The sequence below is a fragment of the Formica exsecta genome, unplaced genomic scaffold (assembly GCF_003651465.1).
Source record: "Formica exsecta isolate Colony F162 unplaced genomic scaffold, ASM365146v1 scaffold365, whole genome shotgun sequence".
Classification (NCBI taxonomy): Eukaryota; Metazoa; Arthropoda; class Insecta; order Hymenoptera; family Formicidae; genus Formica; species Formica exsecta.
In genome coordinates, this window is record NW_021850897.1 from 2,157,207 (window position 1) to 2,169,894 (window position 12,688).

At 34.8% G+C, this 12,688-nt stretch overlaps 1 protein-coding gene across 4 annotated transcripts; it reads left to right on the forward strand.

Annotated features, from left to right (window-relative positions):
- Positions 1-70: 70 nt before the first annotated feature.
- On the forward strand, positions 71-12,675 carry LOC115239117 (alpha-amylase-like). Of its 4 annotated transcripts, XM_029813475.1 has the most exons (9): positions 71-1,187; positions 1,903-2,336; positions 4,819-5,203; positions 5,285-5,767; positions 8,180-8,371; positions 8,702-9,132; positions 9,368-9,658; positions 11,412-11,901; positions 12,237-12,367. In XM_029813475.1, exons 1-9 carry the CDS (start codon positions 1,014-1,016, stop codon positions 12,249-12,251), a joined length of 2,895 nt encoding a protein of 964 aa, XP_029669335.1. In that variant the 5' UTR covers positions 71-1,013; the 3' UTR covers positions 12,252-12,367. The 4 variants fall into 4 exon arrangements, with proteins under 4 accessions (XP_029669335.1, XP_029669332.1, XP_029669334.1 ...); XM_029813472.1 differs by lacking the exons at positions 8,180-8,371; positions 8,702-9,132; positions 9,368-9,658; positions 11,412-11,901; positions 12,237-12,367 and adding an exon at positions 5,847-7,029 and having other exon boundaries at positions 805-1,187; XM_029813474.1 differs by lacking the exons at positions 71-1,187; positions 1,903-2,336; positions 4,819-5,203; ... (2 more) ...; positions 8,702-9,132; positions 9,368-9,658 and adding exons at positions 9,757-9,930; positions 10,275-10,705; positions 10,941-11,307 and having other exon boundaries at positions 11,413-11,901; positions 12,237-12,368.
- Positions 12,676-12,688: the final 13 nt, after the last annotated feature.

Sequence of the window (12,688 nt, forward strand, 5' to 3'; positions counted from 1 at the left end):
TATCAATGCTTGTTGTCTCGACTACAATGATATTCACGTTATTTTTTTTTTTTTTGCATAAATCTCTCGCACGCATCGCGTAATTCGCTCAACACATGGATTACGCTATTCTTATTTGCTCCATCGTATTTCTTCGCGCGGCTCGCGTGGCAAATGCTGAGCGATCAACGAGATGATAAATCGCAGACAAATAATTCGAAATAAAAAGCAAAAGGCGTTACGTCAAAAAGATCGATGAATATTATTGTGACATTTCGCACCCGTGCCTTTGCCGACCTTATTGTTTCCTGATCGACTCGACTCGTTAAGAGCGTCAGATGGTAGGCGCATCGCAAATAATTATCTTTCCAGCATCCCGATTATGCTTATGATATGAAATATCGCGAGATTTAGTCTGTCCCGATTTATCAATCCTGCCATCTGCTATTGAAGCTGTCGCGTCAGTGTGAATGGCCTTTTAAAAAGGCTGATAATTCCAACCAGACGCTACCAAAAAAAGATACAATTGAATTAACGATTTTCACTACGATATTATACGAACAAGATTTAAAGAGAGGCAAATAATATATATTGGACGAATTCTACTTAAATTTGACTAATATTTATGAGAAAGATCGTATATAATGTACGTCAAGTATGTTTTTTTGCGCTATTTTCCAAACAGTTTGCACGATACGGTATCGTTAATTTTTCAATATTGAACCATAATAACCAATTGTTACCTGCCACGATATCACCTTAACCATCAATAATTAATGTCGCTTCCGTAAAAAAAAAAAAATGGCATATGTAATGACGATTATTAATTTGCTGTATTAACATTAACTAATGACATACATTATATTATCGCGTCACTTCCATCTATCATGATTAATAATCGTGCGAGCGGAAAAGTTTTATCAGTAATGTAGTTTTCTATAAATTGACAGTCAGAGCGTGGAAACTATCAAACCATTACAGTCAGAGCGTGGAAACTCAGAGCATTACAGTTAATTCTCAAGTTTGGCATCGCGATGTCATTCTTCGTTTTAATTTTTACATCTTTCCTGGCGATCGCACTCGCCCAGAAGGATCCGCATTATGTGGATGGCAGAACAACTATGGTTCATTTGTTCGAATGGAAATTCAACGACATCGCCAAAGAATGCGAGGATTTCCTTGGTCCAAAGGGCTACGGTGGTGTACAAGTATGTATAATGAAGACGTATGGATTATTTTTATTGTGTATGAAATTTTAGATATTAATAATATTATTAACTAATTTTATACAAATCGAAAAATTCTTCTAAATAATCTATGTATGAAAATATTAAGATAAAGTGTTCGAGAAAAACACTTAAGAGGTATAGTAGAATATAGTAGATAAGATAAGATGTTTCAACATTATTATATCCCCTTTATTTAAAAAGATACTTGAATATTCTTCAAGTATCTTTTAATAGTAAGAATAATAAATATTTTTTATATTATCTTTTTATAACAGTATCAAGGTGTGTTTATATATCTCTGTTTACATTTTTCTTAATTTATTTCTTCAAATCATCTACGAATTATTAACAGACGCGAGTGTATTTTGTTTCAAATAATTTGAAAGCAAATAATATACATATATTAAATATGAATAAAAAAACAAAGAACAATAAAAATTATCTAACTTACCCTGTAAATTAAAATTATTTTTGTTAAGATCGTTCTCTCTCTTTCTCACACATTAACATAAAATAATAACTGTATTTTTGAGAGGTGGATATAAAAATTAGAATCAGTGCTGTTTCTAGCGCTAAAAACTACGTATGTGTGTGTGTGTGTGTGTGTGTATATATATGTACTTTAAAAAATATGATACAAGATAAATTTGTATCGTTTTTCTCTTATAAAACGAGATTTCTCCTATAAATATAGGTTTCTCCCATAAATGAGAATCTCATAATAAAGGACAGACCCTGGTACGAGAGATATCAGCCATTGTCCTATAACATTATTAGTCGATCCGGAAACGAATCCGAATTTGAGAACATGGTAAACAGGTGTAAAAAAGTCGGTGTACAGATATACGTTGACGTAGTCGTTAATCACATGTCAGCGGACGCACAACCCGCGTACGGCACCGGTGGCACATCAGCAGATCCGAAAGACTTCAGTTATCCGGGAGTCCCGTATAGTTCACAGGACTTCCATACACCTCCATGCCAAATCCAGAATTATAACAATGCAACCGAGGTTCGAGACTGTGAATTGTCCGGCCTTCATGATCTCAATCAGAGGAAGGATCATGTGCGAAGTGAAATAATTGAATTTTTCAATAAGCTCGTCGATCTTGGAGCCACTGGCTTGCGGTAACTATACATATATTTAATTCTATACATTTGCAATATAATTCTCCTTTTTTTATCAAGAATCATTGACGGAAAGATTGATTTCCTTGATGTAAAAGTTATTCGACTCATAAAAGATATTAAAACACTTTTAGGACTTTTAAGATTATTCGATTCATGAAAAATATTAAAAGACTTTTCTTTTTATCGGCTGCTTTTCAATGATGTGCTTTTTAATGATAACGAATCCTGTGGTAGTGTATTATTCATATTCTTTTTGCAATCTGCCCAAGTTTAATTAAGCAGAAAAGACATAATATTGATTAAGCCATTTGCAATAACGATCGCGCTTATGCAAAATCCCTATCTGCACGCAATATCAACGTACGACGGATGCACATTCCTTTGCGGCAAAATATATATATATATATATATATGCGATGAGGCATAAAATCTTCCATCTCTCTCACCCCCATGCATGAAAAGTAAACTCGCGAGACACACTCTGCAGCACCATCCCCGTTTCTCTCTCTCTCTCTCTCTTTTTCTTTCTCTTCTTCTTGCATCAAGGATGCGCCAAAGACTGATGATATTTAACATTAAACCGGACGAGAGCGGTGCCGCGCTGCAGTGGCCTGACTCGTCTGGTAGCATTAATAAATGAGAGACATCAGCTTTTAATTACGCATCTCCGTCGTAATTGTAACCCGCAGCGAAATCGTACCATCTCTCGTACCGAACCGGTGGCTTTACAACCGGAAGAGCGATATATGCGTCGGGAATGATAACGGAGCGCGATGGCGTCTTTACGGGGACTGCGGCTACGCATCTCGCATCCGCGGATTGCGAATGTCTTGCACATATCTCAAAAAGGAATGTGGCGTTGATCGCGTGTATTAAGAAATCTTGACGGGTACAAAAGTGCGCTAAAGTCACGATGCATGTACAGAAGAAATAAGTTTGTCCTGGCACATATTTTATTTTCTCGTAGCAAATTTTGGATTAATTATTATATAAATATTATTTATATAATAATTTATTATATAAAAACTGTTTATGATACCCAGAAAATAGTTTTTCTAAAAATGTGCACGTTATTTATAATATCCATATTATTTCTGATAATATAGATTGATTCTTATTATCAATACAACAGTGATAATTTCACTATAAATGAGATAAACTATTTTATTTTAATTTGCATTGCTACAAACATAAATTTACTCAACAAGATCTTCTTATCATTTATTTATTAATAAAATAGAAAAATGTTGATAAATATTAGCTTTAAAATAAAATATGTTGTTTTGCAGCGACAGCAAAATTCTTTTTCTTCATGTATAATGTTTCGTTTGCGCGAAATTATGAATGTGTCGGACGTAACGTGATGAAATTATTACGATTTAATATCATATCTTTAATTTGCAATGTAATATTATTTGAAACGGTATACTGTAAAGAAAGCGAGGAAGTCATAATCTCATTAAGTAATGAGAATTGTAATATTAATTTTATCTTTCTTACGTCTATATCTTCTTACTTGAATCAAATTACGTGTGTCCGGTTTATAATTGTAGCAATAATTTTATTTCTTTTATAATACGCATATACGATATTGTAATTAATAGAAATTCTATTGCGATAAATACTTTTCAAAATATATATAAGCAATGGTTTGGGCATTTTAAATAACTCGGCCAATTAATACGTAGTCGCGGCAGCTCGTAAATAAATTAACTCTCTCTATTCTAACTATCGCGTGTTATCCGCAGGTAAATTACAACACAAATAAATAACGTTACTTCGTCGCATCATTTTCCACGGGTTGCAATGAACTTTGACCTTTGATGCGTTAGCTACCGTGTTGCATTAACACGGCAGCACGAAGAACCCCTTTAACAAATACAGAGGTGATCGCGAATGCGATTAAATTCAACGAAGTTCGCGATATCCAGGAGCGAATAATAAAAATTTTAATTGAATAGCGTTAATTAATTTAACGAGTTGATTCCTCATAATTTGGCATGGAAATAACTGTCTGGGATGTTGAACTTCTGACCAAAGCCGTGTTAGCTACCGACCCCGCTTGCAAAATAAAAAATATTCGGAATTAGCGGCCTCTGTAATAAGACATCTGCAATAAGAACAGCAAAAAGCATGGAGAATCTTGCATTTCTCGATGCAACTTTGCATGATCCTATGCACGATCCTGTTGAGAAAACTCACAAATTAATTACGATTCACATACACTTCTTGGATAATAATAATGATAATGATTTACAAAAAGCAATGTTGCAATTTTTATTTGTAAAATAATATCGCGTTACTTTTCTTTTTATTTTATTAAATTTGAATATTTCTCACTATCATAAATAGATTTTTACGCGCGCTTTTCTGCGATTTTTATTGATAAACACATTCCACTACCATAATGGTTTATAATTATTATTAATACATGCTAAAAAAATTTGTTGAATTTTTTCCTATTTTAATATTTTTGTAGCATTGACGCAGCTAAGCACATGTGGCCACAAGATCTAGAGGTTATTTACAACAGGACCAAAGGTCTGTCAACAGAAGGTGGATTTTTACCGTTTGCGCGACCTTATATCTATCAAGAAGTCATAGATCTTGGTGGCGAGGCCGTTAGCAAATTCGAGTACAACGGACTTGCAAATGTCATTGAGTTTCAATACGGAGTAATTTTGGGTAGTATGTTCCGTGGTCAGGACAAATTGTCGAGGCTGGGAACGTTCAATGATCCGGAAGCTTGGAGAATGTTACCTTCCGATGACGCGTTAGTTATGGTTGACAATCATGATAATCAGAGAGGCCATGGTGCCGGCGGATCCACTATTCTAACGCATAAAGACCCAAAACCGTACAAGGTAGAGTTCGATGCTACGAGATATCTATAAGTACGAACGAGATACTTTAATATAATAATACAAATTCTTTATTAATCGCAGATAGCAATAGCCTTTATGCTTGCCTATCCCTATGGTCATCCTCGAGTCATGAGCTCCTTCGCCTTTAATGATCCCAGTCAAGGACCACCGGCCGATTCGGATGGCAGTATCATTTCGCCTGAAATTTCCAATGGCCAATGCATCAACGGTTGGGTCTGCGAACACAGATGGCCGCAGATCTACCACATGGTCCAATTCCGCAATCTGGTCAACGATGAGCCAGTGGAGAACTGGTGGAGCGATGGAAACAATCAGATCGCCTTCTCCCGCGGCTCTAAAGGTTTCACCGCTTTTAACGTCGAGGGAGATCTTCGCGAACAGTTGCAAACTGGATTGCCCGCCGGTACTTATTGCGATGTCATAACGGGAGACGTGGTCGACGGGAAATGCACGGGAAAGTCAGTGGTGGTTGAAGACGATGGTCGCGCTAATATTGAAATTTTATCAAATGAGTCGGAAGGCGTGCTCGCTCTTCATATACAGGTCAGTACGATAAGAAGCGATAAGCCGAAATATTTCAAACACACGATTATGCATTATCTAAAGCTTTGTACGATTACAGGCGAAACTGTGAGGCTCGTCGCGGTCAATAAACTTGGGAAAACAACATTTTATGACTCCCCGCACGTGACTAGCACAAAATAATGTAGACTGCACAAATGTAAATGTATTATCGAATAAAAATACATGCGAATATATTGCTTTCTTTATAGAGATAAATATCACATTGCGCACACAAATATATTGCAATTCCTGTCTATTATAAGTTTCAAGTTTAGTAGAGATACGTATCATTTGCAAAAAAAAAACAATATTTAAGATAAACATCTCTTTAGAGATAAACTGAGCCCATTTTTCAATATTATCTAAATTTATCTAAATCTTAAAAAAAAAAAATAAATCTAAATTTATGTAAGACTTTATTTAAATTTATCTAAGACTTTATCTAAATCAAAATATATGCTTGTGCAAATATCGCGCGAAATATCAAATAATACTATACACGTCATAATTGAGATTAGCTTTGAATAGCCAGAAAAATATCCAGAGATGGTTTGTTAGAATTTTTCAAAGCCTGGACAAATTAAGATTTTAGGTGGACTTTTATTTTATTATTTTATTATTTTGAATAGCTTAATATGTGACAGCTTTCTTTTAGATAACTTTTTTGCGGAACATGTTCTCTGTTTTTATAGTGTTTTTAGTACAGGAAAATCTCAAGTTAATTAAATTAAAACTTATTATTCTGCAGGTTAAGATGATTTTGTCACGCCAGAGGTGAAACTTTTGGGGCACAGTATTGCCCAATATATGCTTCAAAATTACTTGATGTAATCTTACTTTAAGTGTTACACATTCCTCCGTATTTGTCTCAATGCCTACTGCAATCGGATGTAATATGATAACTTTCTAATTTAGTACGTAATTAATTTGTTTGGTCAATAAGAAATGTACAACTAAGCATAATTTTTGCATGTGCACAGAGAAATGTGCACGGAATGTAGTTTTAACACAAAAAATGCGTAATAAACATACCTTGTAAAGATAAAATTGTCACGAATGATTGTGCAGCTATTTTCACACATTTCACAAATGTTTCCTAATCACACAATACTATAATTATATACATGAAAAATAGAACAGAGCGCAAATATGTGTTTATCAGAAGCGAGAGAAATTTATGATGGTAATTTCATTATCAAAACGTATTATACCAATTAAAGCGATATGTGAATCCCAAGAAACAAATATTGCATTTTGCAAAATATATAATGTAAAACTGCAATTAATATTCTTACTGTTATTGTACTAAATAATATAGAGAACTATATGATGTTTGCATTCATTTTCTTCTCTTTTAATCTCTCTTTCTTTTAAATTTGCAGCGCACGGTTTATTACTTTTTCTCAACAAATGATAATGTTTTATAATTATATTTTAATTATTATTATATTAATTTAATAAGAAGATAAAATGCATAAAAGTCACACTTTATTGATTTTATCGTCAGTTAGGTATATTGTAGGGGAGGTTGTCGTGATTAATTTCCCGCAAAAATCAAGTGGAGGCATTAGTTTAGAAGATATAACAAATTGAAGTTTGACAGTAAAGTTTGTGTATGCCGTAAACTCTACTGTTTTTAATATCAGTTTAACATATCTAAGAAAAAACATTAAAATTGTTGCAGCAAAATACAACCGATCCTTTTGAAAGAACAATCGCGCGAGACCACATCTCGGTATCTGTCCTTAGTCGATATAACAAAAAAGTAAATATATGAACATACATGAAATCTTAACGGATATCTTATCACACCAAAAATTCGCTAACACATAAAAAACATTATTATTTATTAAAGAGTAATAAACCATATTGCGCTATAAGTTTAAAATAAAGAGAGATCGAGAGAGAAAAAAATGAATATAAATATCAAGAAATTTAGTAATTCGCATAATAAAAAATCAAGTTATATATATATAATTTTAATTGTATATTTATTCAGAAAATACCGATTTCTCTTAAAGTTTCCGATAAAATTCCTCCAGTTAAGTTCGCACTTTTCTGCCGTACTGTCCCGAGATAACAACGGTCAGATAACGCACGTTTACGTACATATTATTACAACTGCAACCTTGACTGTTGACACTTTATCGATTAAGTAGACCATTGTAATTAATTAGACAGCTTACATAAGTAGACCATTTTAATTAATTAGACAGCTTGCGACATTTATCGATTCGTGCGATAAACATGTTTTATCAGCACGGCCAATGGCGCAATACAATATAAGCCGCAGGAGTTGCCGGTGAAAACATCACGTGCGGTAGCATAGCAAGGCAATATTGACCTTCGGACAAGCTGATCGGCACGGTTATATATCTCGGTGACTGATAGTTCGCGACATTATTGTGCATAATGTATGTGCTAGTGTTTGCGTTAACAATACTATCGGCGGTGGTTGCTCAGAAAGACCCGCATTATGTGAACGGCCACGATGGAATGGTGCATCTCTTTGAATGGAAATGGCCAGACATTGCGGCGGAGTGCGAAAATTTTCTGGGTCCTTTAGGGTTCGGTGGCGTGCAGGTGAGCGATACTAAAAAGAGAAGAGTCAGATTAGAAGTAGATAGTGACAGGTAAATTTCGGAGAGATTACAATGTGGGATGTCCACAAAAAGTTTTATAATTAATATTATTTCTTTTTTTTTTTGGAAAATCTGGGAATTAAAAAAATATATTGCATTGAACATACAAAAAAATGTTAACTTTATTAATTATTTTTATAGATTTATGCTTTTAAAATGTATTATTCTAAGAAATAAATTTTTTGCATAAGTAGAGAAAAAAGAAGAGAACAAATACGTCAACCCTCGCAATATACAATCGAATAAATAATTTTCCTATAAATTGATATAGGTCTCTCCGGTACAAGAAAACGTAATTGTAGACAACAGACCATGGTGGGAGCGCTATCAGCCTATATCTTACATCTGGCGTACGAGATCGGGTACGTCGGAGCAATTCAAAGATATGGTTCGTAGATGTAACAACGCCGGTGTGAGAATTTACGTCGACGTGGTGTTCAATCATATGACCGGCGAACACAAAGTAGCAGTGGGTACCGGCGGTTCGACAGCGAATACATTCAACTTCAGTTATCAAGCAGTACCGTACACAAAAGTTGATTTTCACGCACCATGCGAAATTAACAATTACCAGAATGCAACGAACGTGCGGGATTGCCAATTGTCCGGTCTGCTCGATCTTGATCAGTCGAAAGAATTTGTCAGGGAGAAGATCGTCGATTTTATGAACGACGCCATCGAAGCTGGAGTCGCCGGTTTTCGGTATGCAGAATTTTCTTGCAATTTATGTGATTTTATTGCGATATTTTTCAAATATTCTTCGCGATATTCTATAAAATTTCTATAAAAAAATAGATTTTTTAAAATAGTTTTATGATTTTAAAACAACAACAAAAATATACTAATAATATTTTTAGTTAAAAAAAATATTAACAAAACAAGATGTGTGTACGAATCTGTCAAATATAAAAGAGTTCCATTGATTTTTGGATTTCAGAGTAGACGCAGCTAAACATATGTGGCCAAATGATCTAAAAGTGATTTATTCTCGGCTGAAGAATCTCAATTCCGAGCACCATTTTGACGTAAATACGCGACCCTACATATTTCAAGAGGTGATCGATTACGGCGGTGAAGCAATCAGCAAGTATGAATACAATAGTTTTGGCGGGGTGACGGAATTCCGGAATGGCATGGAAATCAGCAACGCCTTGACAGGACACAATCAATTGAAATGGTTCGTCAACTGGGGAGAAGCTTGGGGGCTGTTACCATCGCAGGATGCCCTGATATTTATTGACAATCATGACACTCAACGGAGCAACTCCAACATACTCACCTACAAGTCATCGAGGTTATACAAGGTAAGTAATTTTCAGATTGTGCATAATGTATGTGCTAGTGTTTGCGTTAACAATACTATCGGCGGTGGTTGCTCAGAAAGACCCGCATTATGTGAACGGCCACGATGGAATGGTGCATCTCTTTGAATGGAAATGGCCAGACATTGCGGCGGAGTGCGAAAATTTTCTGGGTCCTTTAGGGTTCGGTGGCGTGCAGGTGAGCGATACTAAAAAGAGAAGAGTCAGATTAGAAGTAGATAGTGACAGGTAAATTTCGGAGAGATTACAATGTGGGATGTCCACAAAAAGTTTTATAATTAATATTATTTCTTTTTTTGGGAAAATCTGGGAATTAAAAAAATATATTGTATTGAACATACAAAGAAACTATAAATTCAAAAAAATGTTAAATTTATTAATTATTTTTATAGATTTATGCTTTTAAAATGTATTATTCTAAGAAATAAATTTTTTGCATAAGTAGAGAAAAAAGAAGAGAACAAATACGTCAACCCTCGCAATATACAATCGAATAAATAATTTTCCTATAAATTGATATAGGTCTCTCCGGTACAAGAAAACGTAATTGTAGACAACAGACCATGGTGGGAGCGCTATCAGCCTATATCTTACATCTGGCGTACGAGATCGGGTACGTCGGAGCAATTCAAAGATATGGTTCGTAGATGTAACAACGCCGGTGTGAGAATTTACGTCGACGTGGTGTTCAATCATATGACCGGCGAACACAAAGTAGCAGTGGGTACCGGCGGTTCGACAGCGAATACATTCAACTTCAGTTATCAAGCAGTACCGTACACAAAAGTTGATTTTCACGCACCATGCGAAATTAACAATTACCAGAATGCAACGAACGTGCGGGATTGCCAATTGTCCGGTCTGCTCGATCTTGATCAGTCGAAAGAATTTGTCAGGGAGAAGATCGTCGATTTTATGAACGACGCCATCGAAGCTGGAGTCGCCGGTTTTCGGTATGCAGAATTTTCTTGCAATTTATGTGATTTTATTGCGATATTTTTCAAATATTCTTCGCGATATTCTATAAAATTTCTATAAAAAAATAGATTTTTTAAAATAGTTTTATGATTTTAAAACAACAACAAAAATATACTAATAATATTTTTAGTTAAAAAAAATATTAACAAAACAAGATGTGTGTACGAATCTGTCAAATATAAAAGAGTTCCATTGATTTTTGGATTTCAGAGTAGACGCAGCTAAACATATGTGGCCAAATGATCTAAAAGTGATTTATTCTCGGCTGAAGAATCTCAATTCCGAGCACCATTTTGACGTAAATACGCGACCCTACATATTTCAAGAGGTGATCGATTACGGCGGTGAAGCAATCAGCAAGTATGAATACAATAGTTTTGGCGGGGTGACGGAATTCCGGAATGGCATGGAAATCAGCAACGCCTTGACAGGACACAATCAATTGAAATGGTTCGTCAACTGGGGAGAAGCTTGGGGGCTGTTACCATCGCAGGATGCCCTGATATTTATTGACAATCATGACACTCAACGGAGCAACTCCAACATACTCACCTACAAGTCATCGAGGTTATACAAGGTAAGTAATTTTCAGAGAAATCAAAAATCAAAAAAATTAAATAAGGATAAAGAAACTCAGTTATAATTTTATGCGGATACAATGGCAACCGATCGCGTATTGCAGATGGCCGTCGCCTTCATGCTGGCGCACCCTTATGGAACCCCGCGTATTATGAGCTCCTTCGATTTCAACGATTTCAACGAAGGTCCGCCCCACGACTCCGCCGGAAACACTCTGTCTCCGATTATTAATTCTGATAATACCTGTGGCAACGGCTGGATCTGCGAGCATCGGTGGCGTCAGATTTACAATATGGTGCGCTTCCGAAATGCCGTCAATAAAACCAGTATCAATAATTGGTGGGACAATGGCCAGAACCAAATCGCCTTCTGTCGCGGAAATGCCGGATTTATCGCGATCAATGGTGATGACTTTGACTTGAAGCAGACTCTCTTTACCTGCCTGCAACCTGGTACTTACTGCGACGTCATTTCTGGAAGCTTGGTGAACAGCAAGTGTACCGGTAAGATCGTGACAGTGGGTGAAGATGGCAAAGCTTACATACAAATTTTGACATGGGAGGAAGATGGTGTACTCGCTATTCATAAAGGGGTAAATATGCCTTTTGTTTGACGTTTAATTCTGTCAAACGTGATATTTCACTGCATTTGCGAGTACTTAAATGTTTGCATAATTATAATACTTAATAATTTGATCTCATATTTAAAATAAGCACATTTATCGAAATATTGCTTGTATCTATCTTATCGTACTAATATAATTTTAGAATTTGTTTTAAATAATATATTTTCGATACTAATAACATCTGCAATAAGACTTCTTGCACAATGGCAGTTATTATCACGTGTACAGGAAATAGAGTTTAATCATACATCTTAATTGCTTGTTATATAACGTATCTTTTAATAATCGATTTCTCTTTGCAGTCCAGGGTAGCATGATGAAGATCTGATTGTACGAGCAAGATAAAAATCAAAAAATATTATTAAAATATTTTGGGATTATAACTTTTTATTATTTAATTCTGTCAAATGTGATATTTCACTGCATTTGCGAGTACTTATATGTTTACATAATTATAATACTCAATAACTTGATATAATCTCACATTTAGAATAAGCACTTTTACCAAAATAGACTTCTTGCACAATGGCAGTTATTATCACGTGTACAGGAAATATAATTTATTCATACATCTAAATTGCTTGTTATATAACGTATCTTTTAATAATCGATTTCTCTTTGCAGTCCAGGGTAGTATGATGAAGATCTGATTGTACGAGCAAGATAAAAATCAAAAAATATTATTAAAATATTTTGGGATTATAACTTTTTATTATGTATATGTGTATATGTGGTACAGTATATAATTTATATA

Excerpts from the sequence above, each read along its gene's own strand:
- LOC115239117 (XM_029813475.1), top strand. The coding sequence starts at position 1,014 with ATGTCATTCTTCGTTTTAATTTTTACATCTTTCCTGGCGATCGCACTC. Across the intron at positions 1,188-1,902 it reads AGGGCTACGGTGGTGTACAA|GTTTCTCCCATAAATGAGAA; the intron begins GTATGTATAATG and ends CTATAAATATAG. Across the intron at positions 9,659-11,411 it reads TTACCATCGCAGGATGCCCT|GATGGCCGTCGCCTTCATGC; the intron begins GATATTTATTGA and ends TCGCGTATTGCA.